This window comes from Carassius auratus, chromosome 5 (assembly GCF_003368295.1).
Source record: "Carassius auratus strain Wakin chromosome 5, ASM336829v1, whole genome shotgun sequence".
Lineage (NCBI taxonomy): Eukaryota > Metazoa > Chordata > Actinopteri > Cypriniformes > Cyprinidae > Carassius > Carassius auratus.
Genome location: NC_039247.1, coordinates 14,805,478 through 14,826,423, shown reverse-complemented (window position 1 = coordinate 14,826,423; position 20,946 = coordinate 14,805,478). Strand labels below are relative to the sequence as shown.

Below are 20,946 nucleotides of genomic sequence, written 5' to 3'. Positions count from 1 at the left end.
GTCAGAATTTGTCTCAGATTAATGTATAAATATGGTTAAAATGCTTTTTATTTTTTTATGAATAATCAATTATCATAAACTGTTAAAAACACCACAGAATGTAACCTCTAATCTCTAATTATGTTGTGGAGCAATAAAGTCACAATAAACCTTCTCTCATTCTTTGTGTGAGTCTAGTGCTCAGGATTAAACTACAAATCTGGGCACAGCGCCCAGTGAGAAACATTCATGCTTCTACATGGCACCTCTCCACAGACTCACACACACTGGCACCAAACTGGCCCCGAACCCTGAGAAGCTGGAATGGAACCAAATATTTTGACAGCCAACAACAAAGTGTGAACAAGAGACACTGGTAACCATGTTTAGTGGATTTGGAAAAGCTTGCCATGCTAGAAAAATGAATGACAGCACACTTGGGCTTGTCTGTCAGCACAACTCTTCAAGGTTTTACATGACTTCTTGATACGCTGCAGATGTGAAAGGATATATTTGAAAATATCCAAGTTATGGCATGTACTGTAAGAAGGGTTCAGTAAGGTCTGTTGGTGGTCTGTTTCAAAACAGCAATGTGTTACATGAGATTTAATAAACAAAACAAAATAATGTAACTCCATTATAACATTGTTTAAAAGGTAAAAGAGATAGACACAGACACAAAGAGACAGAGAAGAGAACAGATGATGAAGGAACATCTAAGAGCTTCCTCTAAGATTCCCACATTTTTCAGCTTAGCTAATTAACTTTTTGAACATTTAAATTTTGCTCTCAGTCAGAGAGAATGAATCGTATTGTTTTGGACACAAAAAAAACTTCCACATTCAGTTACTCAGTATGACTCATTCTTGCTAAATCCACCATAATGGGCTCAAACCGATATTTCTTTCCCATCTTGTCCCTTGTAGAACAATGCGGTCCAATCTGTGGAAGAGGCTTATTAAAGTGTGAAATTGAATGAGAGTGGGGACTGAGGTAATTGCTGTACAGTCTAGTGGTCCCAGTCACAGACCAGTTAGCAGGTCACTAATGCATGGTTCCCTCCAGATTGGATTGCTATAGTCAGGTAGCCTGACAAGACTAGGTACCCGTGTCTTGAGGTTGATTCTTATGCAAGGAGTGAATGCACTGCAGGTGCAGTAATGCTCCATCTGGCTTTAATAGCAAAAAAAAAAAAAAAACTCTGACCTTTTAGAGATAACATAAAATGTTGTATAATAGGAAGTACACATCTAAATAAATAAATACAGTTAATACAGCTTCATTCCACAATTATCATATAGCATTGAGTAATAAATTAATAAATAACAATGAAATTCTATCAAAATGAGGAGGAAATAAATATGGTATAGTAATATGGAATGTACATACATAATTATATTTAATATCTGTTCAACTTTTTTTTATATAAAGACATATCTAAATATAAAAGTATAACGATTTTGAGCAATATTTCTATGATAGCTCCCCAATCACATCAATAGTGTATTGTTTAAGTATTACTGCCATCTTTCCTATTCAGCTATCTGCTAAGATGCAATACATGCACTTTGATTAAGGTTGCATGATAAAAGTCATGCTTTCTTGTTTAAGAATGATAAAAAGTAAAAGCAGAAGTAAACAGCATCACAGAAAGTCAAAACATTAAAAGTGAATGAAATGTACAGTAAACTGCAGCTGACTTACTGAGACAGCGTGTGTGGTCCTGGAACAGACCTCTCTCACAGGTGGACACACATTGCCTGCCACTGAGGAGAAAGGACCCACCACATGCTGTGCATTCAAAGTCATTCTCACAGGTGGCACATGACGGCTGGCAGGCTGGTAGAAAAACAGAAAGAAGGATGATAGGGGCTGGGGGATTCACCTTGTGGCTACACTGGCAAACACTTTGCAAACACAGGGCACCAAACACTGATATATTAACACTGAAGTTGAATGTGAGAGACAGTAAGATGTCAAATGATGCTATAGCCCTTCAAAGTGAGGGGAAATTCCAGTATAGGATCCGGAATTTGTTTTGACTTGTTGAAATGACTGTGACAAACATGACTCATGTACAGTATTGTTCAAAATAATAGCAGTACAATGTGACTAACCAGAATAAATCAAGGTTTTTAGTATATTTTTTTATTGCTACGTGGCAAACAAGTTACCAGTAGGTTCAGTAGATTGTCAGAAAACAAACAAGACCCAGCATTCATGATATGCACGCTCTTAAGGCTGTGCAATTGGGCAATTAGTTGAAAGGGGTGTGTTCAAAAAAATAGCAGTGTCTACCTTTGACTGTACAAACTCAAAACTATTTTGTACAGACATTTTTTTTTCTGGGATTTAGCAATCCTGTGAATCGCTAAACTAATATTTAGTTGTATGACCACAGTTTTTTAAAACTGCTTGACATCTGTGTGGCATGGAGTCAACCAACTTGTGGCACCTCTCAGCTGTTATTCCACTCCATGATTCTTTAACAACATTCCACAATTCATTCACATTTCTTGGTTTTGCTTCAGAAACAGCATTTTTGATATCACCCCACAAGTTCTCAATTGGATTAAGGTCTGGAGATTGGGCTGGCCACTCCATAACATTAATTTTGTTGGTTTGGAACCAAGACTTTGCCCGTTTATTAGTGTGTTTTGGGTCATTGTCTTGTTGAAACAACCATTTCAAGGGCATGTCCTCTTCAACATAGGGCAACATGACCTCTTCAAGTATTTTAACATATGCAAACTGATCCATGATCCCTGGTATGCGATAAATAGGCCCAACACCATAGTAGGAGAAACATGCCCATATCATGATGCTTGCACCTCCATGCTTCACTGTCTTCACTGTGTACTGTGGCTTGAATTCAGAGTTTGGGGGTCGTCTCACAAACTGCCTGTGGCCCTTGGACCCAAAAAGAACAATTTTACTCTCATCAGTCCACAAAATGTTCCTCCATTTCTCTTTAGGCCAGTTGATGTGTTCTTTGGCAAATTGTAACCTCTTCTGCACATGCCTTTTTTTTAACAGAGGGACTTTGCGGGGGATTCTTGAAAATAGATTAGCTTCACACAGACGTCTTCTAACTGTCACAGTACTTACAGGTAACTCCAGACTGTCTTTGATCATCCTGGAGGTGATCATTGGCTGAGCCTTTGCCATTCTGGTTATTCTTCTATCCATTTTGATGGTTGTCTTCCGTTTTCTTCCACGTCTCTCTGGTTTTGCTCTCCATTTTAAGGCATTGGAGATCATTTTAGCTGAACAGCCTATCATTTTTTGCACCTCTTTATAGGTTTTCCCCTCTCTAATCAACTTTTTAATCAAAGTACGCTGTTCTTCTGAACAATGTCTTGAACGACCCATTTTCCTCAGCTTTCAAATGCATGTTCAACAAGTGCTGGCTTCATCCTTAAATAGGGGCCACCTGATTCACACCTGTTTCTTCACAAAATTGATGACCTCAGTGATTGAATGCCACACTGCTATTTTTTTGAACACATCCCTTTCAACTAATTCAACTAATTGCCCAATTGCACAGCCTTAAGAGCGTGCATATCATGAATGCTGGGTCTCATTTGTTTTCTGAGAATCTACTGAACCTACTGGTAACTTGTTTGCCACGTAGCAATAAAAAAATATACGAAAAACCTTGATTATTCTGGTTAGTCACATTGTACTGCTATTATTTTGAACAATACTGTACATGTACATGCACATCCACATAAAACACACACACACACACACACACACACACACACACTATAGGATTAGCTATTTGTGGAAGTCACCCAAAGCACTGGGCGTTGTGAGGATTTAAAATACCATGGTGTAAAATTATGTTTAAGTCAGACGCGTGTGAATGTTGGTGAGAAAATAGGAGGAGGAGGAAATAGCAATTTGTGTAACAAAACCAGTGTGGGCTGTAGAAGTACAACGATAAAGCGCAATAAAAAAAAGAAGAAAAAAAGTATGTTTATACCTGCACAAACTTTGCCCTGAGCGAAAAAGCCTTCAGGACATGACTGCAGACAGCGTCCATTCATCAACAGGGCAGAAGGATTCTGACAGCTGTCACAGTGATCTGGTGTGCCAGAGCATGTCAAACAGTCCTTGTGACACTGCACTGCTACAGACACACACACACAAAAACACAGTCAAACTCTTCAGAGGACAGATAAAGTTACGGTTTAAAAACACTAACTTAAATTATCAGTCATAGAGTTTGATAATAATTATCATACATAACCTCTGCTCTAATAAGAAAGAACCAGTTGACCTGCAGCCACGCAAACCCAAATGTCACAAATGGCCAAATTTACCTATTAAAGACCAACCAGAACAATCAAAGAAGTGAGTAATCAATGAGTTTGAGAACTCAAAACTTCTCAAACTTAAAATATTTAAATTAAAATATTTAAAGGGGTCATGAACAGCCTTTTTTATTATTATGTTGTACTGTTCTCTGAAGTCCACTTACAGTGTTATCAAGAATTGTATAACCAAAAGAGATCATTATTCAGAAGTAATAGGTTATTTTCTGTCCTGTTTTGACCCTTCATCTGAACGCTCTGTTTGAATACGCGTGGCATATTGTAGACTCCGAAGTTAATGCTCACTGGTATGATTAGCTAACATTTGTGTATGTTTGAAAGCCAAATCCTTCACAGATCGACACTGATGTGATTTAGGTTAAATACACATAAATACTCAGAACACATTGATTGTCTTCTTGTTGTCTTCTAAGCCATCTCTATCGTTTGGTTTCTGCATAGACCTTCATTTACATCTCTCGTTATTTACACTACATGCGTGAATCAGTGGGCGGGGCTAAACAGGCAGTGATGTAGAAGCAGGCGCTGATCTTCTTCTGTGGAAACAATGAATTTCACTGACAAGCTATGCTATATAGAGTTCATTATCGAAGGCGATTCATCTTTATTTATGAACTTGATATAGCATAGTCTGTCAGTGAACTACGGCTCTGTGTATTAACTGCCGATCCATTGGAAAGCAGGTGATGTGGATTTACCACTAATCACAGAACCAACTTTACTGACGAGATGCACATGATCATATCGTTCAATATACTGTACAGCCCTACTTTAAAATATAATTTAATTCAGTGATGCAAATCTGAATTTTCATCAGATTTCAGAGATCATTTTAATGTATTGGTCTATTACCAGTGCAGGAAACAGTTTTCTTGCTTAATATTTTTTGGAACCTGTGACATTTTGTTTAGGATTCTTTGATAAATAGAAAGCTAAAAAGAACATCACTGATAGTAAATCAATATAGTATATACAATACATACATTTATATATCTAAATAAAAATAGACTATAGAGATACAGTATATGATCCAAAGTAACTAGTAACTAACTACTTGAGTATTTTTTTTTATCCTATACTTTTTAGTAGCTATTCAGACTATTACTTTTATTTTTACTTGAGTAAAACTTTCTATAAGTACTTTTACTTTTACTTGAATATAGTTTCTGGGTACTCTACGCACCTTTGAGTGCAATGTATTATAATATGGCCACTAGCTAGTAAATCGTTCCGGATCACAGCATTTCTCACAGTAACACTGCAGGTCATCTGATAAAACACTGATGCTGATGCTGGGCTCCTTCTGTTCCTCACAACAGGCAGTCGAGTTAACAAATGGTTATGTGGCTGTGAATGCATACACACTGTTTTTTCCGTATTTATAAAATCTGGAAATTAACCGGCTAACAAGCACTATAACCACACAAGATGCTACTTACCATATATAATTTATAATACATATGATAAATATATAAGGGAAAACTTTTTTTTAAATGTAAACAGGAAAGTCGTATTTCTGTGAAAAAGTTTCAATGATAATATACTCTTTGACTGCTGTGTTTAGAGAATTCATTAGCATTATATAATAAGCACAAACACAGAGATGCCAAACGGTCAACACACATACATTTAAACATCCAAACAATTTACCGTCTCTTCAGATAAACATACAGTACATATCTATATAAAAGCAAATTCACATTCTGCTTGCTTTCTCTCTTTGGCATTTTCCAAGAGAAAGAGAGAGAGTGAAAGATGCATGTTCCTTCTTGCAGCATCTCTTGAAGTCACCTTGGAAATTTAGAATATAGAGCAGACCCAAGTCTTATGGGTGCTGCAGAGCTAAATAACCACATCAACTAACCAGAATATAATCTAATACTATAACTCTACTCTCTCTCCCACTGAGATCAACTGTTTTGTCTTTTCGGTTAAGGAATTGTTCCTTGGAGGGCTGATAAAGAAAGATTTTCAGAACAATTCAGAATCATGTTTTATTTTTATCATATAAAGAAATGCTTTTAAACTAGGAATAGAATGATGTAATGTTCTTTTGGAGTAAATAAATCAAAGTATAACCCCACTTTCACTGATTATATTGCAATATATTCACAAGAGAGCATGGTAATTAACTACAGCAGCTTCATACATCATTGCCGTTTGGGAAATGAACACCAACATAGCTCACCTGGATTGCAGTCCGGACAGCACTGTTCAGGGTGAGGTATAGTTAGGGTGCCCAATGGACAGGTGGGACAGGAGTGCTGATAACAGGTCACATGACCCTCCTGACACTGGCACTCATGACACAGCCCCTCTCTGACGCTCTCTAGATTCTGAGACCAGAGACAAAAGAACAGTACACAGACATTTTTGCTTAGACAAACAATCGGATATAATTGTATTTATAAATTTTTGCAAACCATGTTCTCATGTTTACTTACAGTGAGGCGTCTAAAACTCTTGATGCTGGCTTTCTGCCCCTAAATGGACAAAGATCGTTTGAATGGTGGTGGTTTTGATTAGCTTGTCTTTTTTCTTTATTTCTATCAAAAGCTCAAAAGTTTGGGGTCAGTATTTATTTGTATTTTTTTGAGAGAGAAAGTAACACTTTTATTTAGCCAGGACACGCAACTGATAAGATGTAACAGGAATAGACTCATAATGTTAGATAAAAACGATTTAAAATAAAAATATTTATTTTGAACTTTCTCTACGTTAAAAATTCCTGCAAAAAATGTGTCTTCGTTTACACAAAATATTAAGCGGCACATCTGTTTTCAACATTAATAACACAAAATGTTAATTAAGTACCAAATCAGCAAATTAGAATAATTTCTGAAGGATCATGTCACACTGAAGACACTGAAGAAATTATGCTGAAATAAATTGTATTTTAAAATATATTAAAATAAAAAACATATTTCACAATATTACTGTTTTCACAGTGTTTTTTGATCTAATAAATGCACTATTGGAGAGAATAAGAAACTTATTTCAGAAACATCTTACCGAACGCAAACTTTTGAATGGTAGCATATGTATTTCACATGTGAACATGGATATAAAACCAATGTATGTTTAACCAAAACCATATTTAAAGAAGCATGCTTTGTACCTTTTGATGTGGCTGTGAATATGTACAGGAACTGGTTGTTGTCTTACACTCTGGGCAGCACTTCCCAGGCAAATGGACCAGTGTTTCTCCCTGGCACAAGGTGTGAAATTTGAGCTCATTTAATTTCAGCATGAAAACACCCCCAGGGGAATGATTAGCTGTCTGACACAGAGCCACAAATCTCTAATTACATCACATTTCCAATTCTACCTCTGAGGTTCTTTATAGGGGGACATTACCAATAGTCATTTACATTCATGAGAAAATCTTTTAGTTGTCTATGTGTAACACAGTTTGATCACCAAAGTCATGGTGGTCTTACAAATGAATCAGCAGATGTCAGTAAAATATGCTAAAGATGAGAAAGAAGGTTTGATCATTGTTTTCTAAAAGATACAGAAGCATCTTTTGTGTTTCTTGTTAAATCAGACATTCTATTGCTATAAATTCATTGAACATCAGCTCTTATTTTAGTTAATCTAGGACCTTAAACCACTGCACTGAAACAAAAAAAAGTTACCTAAAATGTACTTCATGTGAGAACATGGTTTAAATCAAGTAAAAAAAAAAACACACAGCATCACCAAACTGACCCAAATGATTAGTTAACACAAAAAAATAAATAAAAAATAATAATATGATGAACATATTTCATTTAGGCTTCTAATCATAATAAAAATATTATTTTTTTAGTTCAAAGATGAACAAAAATTATATGGGTTTGGACTGAGAGTGAGTGAATGATGACAAAACTATCCTAAAAATGGGACTAGTAGAAAAACAAGTAGAAATAGCTCAAAATAACTACATGTTACCGCTTTTTACAGCATGCATAATAGTTTTACACACCAGAATATATGTCACGTTTAAAACTTGAGAGTTTTTTGATCAGACTCGTGTACTCCTTCAAACTTCAGTTATGAACTCTACCATGACCCTAGTGCGATTCACAGGACTTTTAAATCAGAGTTTCCTCTCTAAAGAATAATCTTTACAGTGATTAATTACAGTGACTAATAATTATCCACATTTCAAATGGCAGTATATAAGGGATCCCCCCACCAGCTGAGCTTGTTAATTGTGTCTTTTAATGAGTAGAATAAGCATGTGTCTCTGCTAACGGATCTGCATAGAAATGTGTTCCTTGTTGGCATCAGTGGAAGTGCATTAGCATGGTTTAAATCGTACTTATATAACCGCCATCAGTTCGTAGCAGTGAATGAAGATGTATCATATCGATCACAAGTGCAGTATGGAGTACCTCAAGGCTCAGTACTAGGGCCGCTACTCTTCACGCTTTATATGTTACCCTTGGGAGATATCATCAGGAAACATGGTGTTAGTTTTTAACTGTTATGCTGATGATACTCAGCTCTATATTTCCTCGCAGCCCGGTGAAACACACCAATTTGAAAAACTAATGGAATGCATAGTCGATATAAAAAATTGGATGACGAGTAATTTCTTACTGCTAAATAAAAAAAAAAACAGAGGTGTTAATTATAGGGCCTAAAAACTCTGCTTGTAATAACCTAGAACACTGTCTAAGACTTGATGGTTGCTCTGTCAATTCTTCGTCATCAGTTAGGAACCTAGGTGTGCTATTTGATCGCAATCTTTCCTTAGAAAGCCACGTTTCTAGCATTTGTAAAACTGCATTTTTCCATTTCAAAAATATATCTAAATTACGGCCTATGCTCTCAATGTCAAATGCAGAAATGTTAATCCATGCATTTATGACTTCAAGGTTAGATTATTGTAATGCTTTATTGGGTGATGTTCTGCACGCTTAGTAAACAAACTACAGCTAGTCCAAAACGCAGCAGCAAGAGTTCTTGCTAGAACCAGGAAGTATGACCATATTAGCCCGGTCCTGTCTTTGCTGGCTCCCTATCAAACATCGTATAGATTTTAAAATATTGCTTATTACTTATAAAGCCCTGAATGGTTTAGCACCTCAGTATTTGAATGAGCTCCTTTTACAATATACTCCTCTACGTCTGCTACGTTCTCAAAACTCAGGCAATTTGATAATACCTAGAATATCAAAATCAACTGCGGGCAGCAGATCCTTTTCCTATTTGGCGCCTAAACTCTGGAATAACCTACCAAACATTGTTCGGGAGGCCGACACACTCTTGCAGTTTAAATCTAGATTAAAGACCCATCTCTTTAACCTGGCATACACATAACATACTAATATGCTTTTAATATCCAAATCCGTTAAAGGATTTTTAGACTGCATTAATTAGGTAAACCGGAACCAGAAACACTTCACATAACACCCTATGTACTTGCTACATCATTAGAAGAATGGCATCTACGCTAATATTTGTCTGTTTCTCTCTTGTTCCGAGGTCACCGTGGCCACCAGATCCAGTCTGTATCCAGATCAGAGGGTCACTGCAGTCACCCGGATCCAGTACGTATCCAGACCAGATGGCGGATCAGCACCTAGAAAGGACCTCTACTGCCCTGAAATACAGCGGAGACCAGGACAACTAGAGCCCCAGATACAGATCCAATGTAAAGACCTTGTCTCAGAGGAGCACCAGGACAAGACCACAGGAAACAGATGATTCTTCTGCACAATCTGACTTTGCTGCAGCCTGGAATTGAACTACTGGTTTCGTCTGGTCAGAGGAGAACTGGCCCCCCAACTGAGCCTGGTTTCTCCCAAGGTTTTTTTCTCCATTCTGTCACCGATGGAGTTTCGGTTCCTTACCGCTGTCGCCTCTGGCTTGCTTAGTTGGGGTCACTTCATCTACAGCGATATCATTGACTTGATTGCAAATAAATGCACAGACACTATTTAAACTGAACAGAGATGACATAACTGAATTCAATGATGAACTGCCTTTAACTATCATTTTGCATCATTGAGACACTGTTTTCCAAATGAATGTTGTTCAGTGCTTTGACGCAATGTATTTTGTTTAAAGCACTACATAAATAAAGGTGATTGATTGATTGATTATAAAATTTGGACACATACCTGTGGGCACTCCATTCTGGTACACTCGACCCTTTGGCACAGGACCTGACCCCGTTCACACATACAGAACTCACAACCGGTGTCATTCCACATATCACCATGATAACGGACCATGCCCTCATAGAGGCAGCTGCCTTTAGACGAGACACAATCTTGGCAGCACTGCCCAGGTCGCTTGATCTTCATCTGACCCTGAGAACAACACACGTTAGCACACACTTGTTATAATGCACATCAAATCATTTTTACTTCTGCTTCAGTTTGTAAAAGGGAAAAAAATCTGTTGTAAACGACAAGATCCATTTAACAGAGACGGATTTGTTTTTAACCCAGAATATTTCTTTAAAAACCTCACAACTGTTTTTATGTGGAGGTTTTAGAAATGAGAAATTAGGAGTTTGGATGGGACCTACTGAAGGACTCGTGCCTGTTGTTTTAGGAAAATAACCAGAAGACTGGAAAAGAAAAGCTAGTAAATCTGTAATTATGCCAACTTTTAACATATAGATGGACTCTAGCTATTAAATAGGAACAAAAAGCCATAAAAGACTCATTTTCATTTAATGGGGTGATTTCACGCTCTTTAAAGATTCACACTTATTAAGGTAAGATATAAAAATGAAATGTCTGTTCCTGCTGAGAATTGTTCTAAAGCACAGTTACATAAGATTATGAATTTTGCATGAAAGCAAAAGACTGAGTTGGAAAACACGCTGAAGCTACAGACAAAATGTGAAATATATGGTGCAAACAATCCTGCATGACGAAAAATCCTAACTGTCACTTTCAGACCAAAGAAGCATAAGCTGCAAGAATCAAAGGGAGACTGTATTAACCCTCTGGAGTTGATTAACGCGTATATGCGTTATGAGGCATTTTCTCCTGATAACCCCGAAAAGAACTTTAATTACACTCTCAGTTTTGATCGTACAGATAAGAGAAATACATCAATCGAATCTGTAAAGGGTCTACTTTTTTTCTATACAGACAAAATAACAATGTGCTCAATGTGCTGTCTGCATCCTTTGTCTGTGCTGATCTTCATTTACAAACACGTCATTAAAATGAACTGTAACTCTGTGAATACTCAACGAAGAGACATGAGAGAGATATCTATAGAAAGCTTGACCACTTTTAAACTAAACAAGTGCTGCCGAAAACAAATATTCTGTGATAAAGTAATCCATATGAAAACAACGCGATGTCTGTTTTTCACATCTCCCTTCATTATCTTCTAATGAGACCACGCCCCCGCGCTTAATGCGCTTTTGAAATTATAATGTTTCACTGAAGCGCGCACCTTGAATATGCCCACACAACTGAAGACAATGCAGCAAGACTGTTCTTCAAGTTTTTTTTATTTTACTGTTTGCTTCGCGAATATACCTTATTCAAGTGATTTACAGTTTTTCAGTAATCACGCATTAAATTTGTTTCTCAGAAATACAATCATGTACATACATGCTGCTCACATTTTATTATAGCCCAGTTTGTGCTGATTACAGTGAGACTAGACTTAAGCCATTTAGATGTGTATAAGAAACTGAAAAAAAGCACAAATGTGAGGGCATGACGAAACTTCTCCAGGCCCCAAAAATACCCTTAGACTCCAGAGGGATAAATTGTAAATGGCAACAGTCAGTTAGCCAACAGCTTCTCTTTTGTGATGTTCTCAGTAAGTTTTCTTGTCAAGAAAGGTATTTGTCATGAAATGTTGGGGTGTAATGGGTTTCTGCTGACCTTATCACAGTGGAGAGGAGGGCACTTCTCTGTCTGACAGCGAGAATGACCGCGGTCGCACACACAGGTGGTACAGCTGCCCCTCTGCCACTGCTCGCCATGCTAAAAACACACACGCACACAATAAAAGAATTCTGAGAAAAGGGAAACATCTACTGCATGTCATCAATACTATGTTTTTAAATGGGTGTAAAATTCCAATTTAAAATTCCAGAGCTCCACCAACAATGTCTCGATTCAATTTCAGGATTCAGATAGCATCTCAAAGCTGTTCAAAGCTTTAGCAGCAGAACACATTACAGCACATAATTAATTTAAAATGAATGACAATTTCTGCCAGTGTTGTAGTGAACAAGACAAGTACTAGAAGGAGCTGAAAAGAATGGTGAATGTTATCCTTGCTTTGCTTTCACACAATCCACTGTGATCAAAAGAGCTGAATTCCGCTGAGTGGGACGTGATTGCTGAGAGCACGGTGAACAGAGAAACAGCCCTAAAAGACATGCTGATGAGAGATTTCAGGAACACTTGTGACGTCTGAGTGTCTAAAGAGAGGTGTCACTACTGCAAGGATGAAACCATATATTCCAGACTGAGGGGATCAACTGGAATAATTTAAGAATTAACCATTAAAAACTCACATGATTCAACGATCATCTGGATATGCAATGTCTTTAGTAATACTGAGTCTATATTGGCACTGTGACAACTCCGAATTATAGAGGAACTGTATATGCATGTTTCCAACAATAAACTTAATAAAGTCCAACAATAAGCTTATTACTTCTATTACTAGCACATTTAGCCATACACTTTATCTTTACCTTTCTTAAATACTTGGTCAAGGAATATAAATATATGTAGTAGGCTATTAATTACTACTATTTTCTTTGCTTGATTTTTATTGGAGTGGATAAGTCACATGCCTTTGGTGTGAGAGACCCGGGTTCGAATCCACTGTGAGACACCAATGTGTCCCTGAGCAAGACACTTAACCCCTAATTGCTCCAGAGGTGTGCGACCTCTGACATATATAGCAATTGTAAGTCGCTTTGGATAAAAGCGTCAGCTAAATGAATTAATGTAATGTTTATGCAACCTCTTTATTTTATATAGCAGACTTTTCATTGTATGCAGCTATGCTATAAATGCTTTGGCAAAAAAAAAAAAACATAGGTTTTTTTTTTTTTTTTTAATGTTAGACTAAAATTTTAAATTGAGAGAGAGTGAGCAAACAGTTGAAAAGTCAGTTGAGGGAATGATGTGTATTATGTGTGTGAACAGCGGATGGAGGAAAAAGGAATGATATGAGGCAATAAAGAAGTGTGGAGGAATGACAGAAGCAAGAGTGACAAGCATATAACACACATACCAAACTCAGACACGGCTCTCTGCTCAACCCATCTGCCACAATATGCAAGATGAACACACTTTAACCCACACTTACCACCCCTTCCCTCAAAAGGTCTTTCGTAATACAGCCATGCATTATCCCATCTGTCACCCTCGATCTATCTCTGTCCTCGGATCTCTGTGCATACTTCACCTTTCTCTAATCTCTTTTCTGGCTTACCTTGTGCTCATTCCCAGCCTCCATGCAGGGATTTGGCTCACATTGAGGACAGCACTTTCCTGCCTGGACCACCAGGTTCACATTCTGTATGTCAAATGAAAACATCAACATGGTTTCAATAGCTAGAATCACTCTTTCAATTCATAATAACATCTTGATTTTGAGATGATGTGGTAGTTTTACACACCAAGACAGACAGAACTGTGTTTTACCTTGACCATTACTAAGAGATCAAAACACAAGGCACAGTTCAGGGTTGTTACTGACCGCTTTGCATGTAACAGGCTGACACTCTGCGACCAGGCATTCAGTGTGACCGTTTCTGCATCGACACTTTGTACAGGGGCTGGTTGTCCATTCTGCCCCATCTCTGTACTGACGACCTTCCCAAGAGCAGGAGGCTATGGAATCAAAAAGAGCATTTTAATTGCAAAACTGCAGATGAAGAATTTCCAAAAGAAAAAAGCACAACACTGGTCTTTGACAGTATGAAGTACATAAAACTCTCATGGGACCCATACAGCTAAGAAAAGCATGCATTTTTTAAAGCAATCAGCAAAACAAACATATGATTGCTACTAACATCACAACACGCGAGTAAAAGCTGAAGTGTAAAAAAAATAATTGTTGTTACATTTTGGTCAAAAACATTTAATTTTGATCAAAAATTACAACGTCAAAAATGTTTAACAATAAACCATAAGCATGGATGAACTGTTTACAGTAACTTCAGTAACATGCACTTTGAAAATCGGGAATTTACTTTTAATGTTGACTTTAACATGCAAATTAAGATTAAATAAAGTTGTTGTTTTTTTTAGGAGCAGTTTATATTTGCTTCACTGTGGCCATTTATATTGTTTTAATATATTTGATAAATAAACAGATTCCGAATAATTATAAATTAGCAGATATCAATAAATGAGAAAAAATATATAAATATTGATATAAACAAATATCCGGTGTATTTGTCCTAGAAAAACTACATTTAAAAAAAATTATTAACTAAAGTATTAAATAATTAGAGGAAACAAAATAAAACATTTCTGTACAAAAATAATTATTTTGTATTCCATAAATAGTTAAATAATAAATAAATACATAAATAAATGTATAAATTATATTAGGAACTGATAAAGAGTAAAGATATGTCTTGTCTCGTGTTCTACAGGATCCTAAAGTCCTAAACATACCATCACAATTTTTGGTAAAACTTCATTTTAAAGAACAGTTCTCATTAACTTGTAGCTTATTAGCATGCATATTACTAGCATATTGGCTGTTTATTAATACTTATTAGTCAGATATTAATGCCTTATTCTGCATGACCATAGCAACTACTTTACTAATTATTAATAAGAAGCAAATTAGGAATTGATTGAGGGAAAACTCTTAGTTAATTGTGAATATGTGTTCCCTATTCTAAAGTGTTACCCATTTTTTTCCATAATGTAAAATACAATGACTGACTAAAACCAAAAGCAATGTTTGAGGAAAGTTAAGACAAATCACTTTCACAAAGAGCAAGTAGCCCATCATGTTGTGCATGAAAAAAGTTGCAGCTTACTGTACCTCCATTGTGAGCACATATAGGGCAGCAGTCTCCGTCTGGGATGAAAGGAGTCTGGTCTTTCCCACAACTAAGAGAAGGACAAGCTCGTGGCCCACAGGTCACCTTCCCATGAGAGCATGTGCACACTGAACATTTGGAGTCACTCCACTGACTGTCATGCTGAGTGAGTGGAAGCAGGAGAGTGGTAAATCAGGACATGGATGAAGAGAAATATCGATTGCAAAACTAAACTGCAATAATGAATGAAAAAACTGTTATCTTTAAATCTGAGCAAACATAATATCACAAATATCACTTATTGTTCTGAGCCCCAATACCAACACAGCCTGCTCCCTAAAGTCAATGCTACTTGACTTGAAAGCTACACTGCTAGAATCTTAAACAGGGCACCAAGTGGCTCTCTAGCAGGGATGATTGGGACAACAAAAAAGAAGTTTGCTCAGTCAGGGAAGAGTGGAACACAACCAAAAATGCTGTTGTGCACAAAACAAGGCAATCACTGATTCGGGTGCTTGACCAAAAGTGGGACAATTGGCCAAGGGACAGGAAGGGGCTTTTAGCCTCTTTTCATTGGAGTGGTGTCATGAGCAGTGTTACTTACCCCATAAACAATTCCTTCATGCTGACAGATGCCAGGCAACTGTGCAAAACATTCTGGACAGCACTTGTTGGGTGGGATTCTCAAGCGTTGACCCTAGTAAAACATCCAGAAAAACATTTAAACAGATACATTAACATCTCAGAAAAAATTCAAATTAAAGCAGTTTACAGTAAAAGAAATTTAGAGACAAAATTGCCATTCTCGTAAATGCATTTACATTCATTATATTTTTTATAATGGCATCTCTTAATCTTCAGCAGAGCAGTGAATTGCACTGACTTTTGTGAGAAGCGAGTCAAACCGACACTCTCAATGTTTCACATAATTGGCTGTTTGCTGCACGTCACACTTTCAGGTGCACGCACTCTAGAGTTAATCACACGCACTGTTTTCACCCTGTTTTAAAGGCACACGAGCAAATACTTCATTCTTACTCTCTGAAAGTCACACTGGGGATTTCGGCAGCGAGTGGGTTTGCAGATGACAATATCACTGTAGCAGAAGCAGTCTTGACAGGTGTCTGGTTTCCATGATGTATTGTTCTATAACAGGAAGAAAGGTACACAGACATAAATCCATACACACCAAATGCCGTCATCTCTCAGTTTATGATGCATGCATTGGGAATGACGCAAAACCTTGACAGTGTAACATCTGGAGATGATGACAACATAAAAACATGTCAGAAGGATCAGTCTCCAATCCCAATAAAGATTCAACATTTTCTTACTAAACATTTACAATCATCAATTTTCAAACCAGCATCAGATTTTTTTGTTGTGTTTTTATAAATTCTAAGCTGAAAGGGCTTTAACAAGGCCATTGGAAATGGTTACAACATTATGCATTTAACCCGAGACATCTCCATTACCAACAATAAATGTTAGAACCTCAACAGATAAGACTGACAGAGGCTGCTATGGTATTTTAAGATGTATTAACAGTCTTGCCTGAGGAACATACTGATTTACAAGGGTATCGGATGAACAGGTAAAACAGAGGAGGAGCCTCCTTCATGTCAATGTTGCCTTTTCACTGACTGAGCTTATCCAAGCAGACATAACCAGACAGTTTGGACTGGACCTAAAACAAATTCACTTGATCTTTTGACACTTAAGAGGTCATTGTATTATAAAAACTGTATTGTCAGTCTAAACACAGCTTATATTGAAGCCAATCTGTTAAAATGACACTTAATGACATAATAGTGTGGCTAAACACCGCCTCCGCAGAAGAAGATCAGCGGCTGCTTCTACATCACTGCCTGTTTAGCCCCGCCCACTGATTCAAGCATGTAGCTTAACTAACTAGAAATGTGCAGAGAGATTAAGATTTTTTTTTTTTAAAGATGGCTAGAAGACAGCAAGATGCTATTCAATACCAAGTTGTGGAAAAACACTGTTGCATCGCCTTCCTTCTTATCCCAGCATTAGGAAAGAGAGATTCATTTACAAGCAAGGCACAATTTTCAGTAAGATTGAACCTAAAAGATGATGCTGTGCTACTACATTGGAATCTGACAGTAATGTCGCACCACACAAGTGTGAGTTACTGTTTTTATTACATGGTCACTATTGCTTTCTCTGCTAATACAGATCGTTTGATATGCATTTATGGGTTTTTAACCTAAATCACAACAGTGTCCATCTGTGATTGATGCAGGCTGTCAAACATACACAACTGTAAGCTAATCATACCCTAGGGCATTTACTTCCAAGTCTACAATCTGCTACACCTATTCAAACAGAGCGTTCAGATGAGGGGGTCAAAGCAGGACAGAAAAAGTCTGTTCTAAATCATGATGTTTTTTTATGTAAAAACATTATAAAAAACAGAGAACAGGACCTCAGAGAACAGTATAAAAGGATAAACAGGCAGTTCATGACCTCTTTTAGAAAGGTGAGGGGGAATGAAACACTGTGCTGCCACTGAAGCATTGATTTTAGTAGTCTTACAGTCATTTGATGACATTAACTTGACTCTAGCTGCCTCAATGCCAACCAAGCCAGACTGCAAATAAAATGAATGCAAATGAAAAAAAAAAACATTTTAAAAATAATGTAAAAAGCAGTCATTATTGGTAAAAGTTAGTAAAGGTTTGTGCGCATTTAAAGTGGTTTTGTCAGTGTTTCCTACACACAACAAAAAATTACTCTTACAGACCATTCCTTTTAATAAGTTAGTAAAAAGAAATCCCACTTTGAATTCTGAATTAATAACGTATTCTAAAAAAAATGAAACCTTTTAAATAAATTTTAAATAATAAAAAAAAAAAATTGCTTGTTTTTTTATTGTTGTGATTTTCTTTTCTTTTTTTTCTTTTATGTAAAGCACTTTGAATTACCACTGTGTAGGAAATGTGCTATATAAACATGCCTTGCCTTAAATGACACAAATACAGTGAGACAATTTAATTTATAAGAGCTGATGTTAAGAAGAAAACGTAGTAATGTTGCTTTAGAGCAGTAGCGCATAGCGTATGTAAAAAAATGTAAAAGTTTTTAAAACTAAAGGCATCACAGACCTGTAAGAAGTCGTCAGAAGCAACAAATTCTAAAAAGGAACCATGCAGAAAATATGACCAGTCCTACCTTGATCTTGGTTTTATTGCCTGTGGAGGTCCAGACAGTGAGGAAGTCCCTCAATGTTTTTTATGCTTAGAAAGGTTGGCCAGTGCTAGCATGAAACCCTCAAAACTTAAAAGGCACCTCACAACAAAACACTCTGCATATGCCAACAAGGGGCGATCGAAGAGTATCTTCGTCAGCAAAAACTGATTAAAGGTACAACCAGCATCCCTGAAAAAGCAATGCGAGCATCATTTTTAGCTGCATATCGAATTGCAAAATCCAAAAGGCCACACACCATAGGAGAAGAGCTTCTGCTGCCAGCCTGCATAGACATCATTGAGGAAATGCTGGGTAAAGAAGCTTCAGGAAAGATCGCTAAAGTTCCACTTTCTGATAAAACAGTACAACGGCGTATTGAGTGAATGTCCTCTGATTTACGCAAACAGACAAGTGACAAAATCCGGAGTAGTGTTGCATTTGCTCTACAACTGGATGAAAGGACATATGTGGCAAAATGTGCACATTTACTGGCTTATGTCAGGTATGTTGACTCCACTGACATGGTTGAGGACTTCTTGTTTTGTGGAGAACTGAAAGAACGAACGACGGGGCAGATATTTTTGACTGCTTAAATGGATTCAAACGTCTGAGGGCTACCAGTGGGATAACTGTGTGGGCCTCTGCACGGACAGTGCGGCTGCAATGACAGGCAAGAAAAGTGGTTTTGTTGCTCGAGTAAGGGAGCTGGCCCCATTAGCTACTTTTACCCACTCTTTTTTACATCGAGAAGCCCTTGCTAGGAAGAAACTGCACCCGGAATTAAATGATGTGTTGCAGATACAAATGCTATCAAGGCTGGGGCACTCTCCTCATGACTTTTTACATCGCTATGTACTGAAATGGGCTCAGAACATCAGCACCTCCTGCTTCACGCCGAGGTCAGGTGGCTATCACGGGTTAATGTGTTAACTCATCTGCTTGGGCTGAGAGAAGAGGTCTCGCAGTTTTTAGCAAGTGTTAATTCTCCTCTTGCTGTACATCTGTCAGATGAAAAATCTGTCGGACATATTCACTCATATAAATGTACTGAATGAAAGCATGCAAGGTCCAGCATCATCCATCCTGACCTATATGGATAAGATCACAGCTTTCACCAGCAAGCTGAAATTGTGGAGATCCCGAATGGAAAAAGGAGTGTGGGACATGTTTCCATCACTGTGCGGAGTGTGCGCCACTGACGGTGAACGCATCCGAGGTACATTCTCACCTCGGTGCACTCACTCAGAAATTCCTCGAGTATTTTCCTGATATTAGAGGTAAGATATATATTTTTGGTTATATTATTATTATTATTATTATTATTATTGTTATTTTATACGTTAAACACTCTTCTTTTTTTTTTTAAACACTCTACATCAGTTGACTTAATTGTAATAGTAATTTAATTTTTTTCTATCAAATCAATCATCTGTAGAAATGACAGAATGGGACTGGATACGGGATCCTTTTTGTAGTGATGCGAGAGAGCACTGTGTCCGAACAGGAAGAGCAGAGGAGGAGCTGATAGATGTGCCTTCAACTGCTTTTCAGAGAGTCAAAGAGTCTCGGACAGTTCTGGGTGTTTGTTGCCAATGAATACCCCACATTAGGAGCTGCTGCACTCAAAGTTTTGGTACCCTTTTCTACCACTTACCTATGTGAGAGTGGATTTTCTGCTCTGACTGCAATGAAAACAAAATACAGATCACAGCTACAACCATCAAAAGACATGTGTGTCAGTCTATCGGAAATAATTCCTAGATTCGATGTGTCGTGTTCAAAGAAGCATGCACACGCTTCACACTAATACATCTCACTTGCTTACTCTTAAGCTTGAAGTAGTTATTAATAAACACAATATTTCAGTTCTTGAGATTTGTACATGTTTTTGCTAATCAGCAGTACTCAGCTATTCCTCTCATAACCTTAACATATCCATTAGGCTGCTGTTTTCACATCTGAATGGTTATAACTTTCTGTATTTCTTTCAAGCCTTTTGGTATTGCAAAATCAATTGTATTTTTCATTCATATGAAAATAAATTAAATTAATAGGAAAATAAAAACGGTTCTCTACTTACTTTTAAATGAAGATGTGTTTTCCCCATAATTCCATTTAAACATTTTATGGCGGGTCTTGAGATTGATTATACTTGTCTAGGTGGGTCCTAGAATGAAAATGTTTGGGAACCCCTGCTTTAGAGGACCTTCATACTATAGATATCCACACAAATCATCAAGATGTGAGCTATGTCAGAGGCTTATTTAAAATGTATGTGACAAATCAGATATACAGTATGTACACATAACTTTGATTTGCTCTTTCTGATCATAAATTCTGTTCAGCTGTGTTATAAATCACACACAGTGACAGCTATCCTGAGGAGCCATCTTGTCAAAGTGACACTTTCAGCAAGTG

General features: G+C 37.2%; 1 protein-coding gene across 7 annotated transcripts in view; it reads right to left on the bottom strand.

Moving 5' to 3' along the window:
* The window catches only part of LOC113077671 (extracellular matrix protein FRAS1-like), a 107,600-nt gene that overhangs the window by 56,312 nt on the left and 30,342 nt on the right, over positions 1-20,946 (bottom strand). For 4 of the 7 annotated variants that reach the window (XM_026249999.1, XM_026250020.1, XM_026249990.1 and 1 more), the window contains exons 3-14: positions 16,354-16,461; positions 15,920-16,012; positions 15,318-15,477; positions 14,013-14,146; positions 13,746-13,829; positions 12,173-12,274; positions 10,433-10,624; positions 7,438-7,599; positions 6,764-6,802; positions 6,508-6,655; positions 3,968-4,114; positions 1,684-1,818 (exon numbers count right to left, since the gene is read on the bottom strand). In XM_026249999.1, the coding sequence (XP_026105784.1) occupies positions 1,684-1,818; positions 3,968-4,114; positions 6,508-6,655; positions 6,764-6,802; positions 7,438-7,599; positions 10,433-10,624; positions 12,173-12,274; positions 13,746-13,829; positions 14,013-14,146; positions 15,318-15,477; positions 15,920-16,012; positions 16,354-16,461 (1,504 nt within the window). The remainder of the gene's footprint in view (positions 1-1,683; positions 1,819-3,967; positions 4,115-6,507; positions 6,656-6,763; positions 6,803-7,437; positions 7,600-10,432; positions 10,625-12,172; positions 12,275-13,745; positions 13,830-14,012; positions 14,147-15,317; positions 15,478-15,919; positions 16,013-16,353; positions 16,462-20,946) is intronic. The other 3 variants (XM_026250017.1, XM_026250019.1, XM_026250005.1) reach the window with 2 other exon arrangements.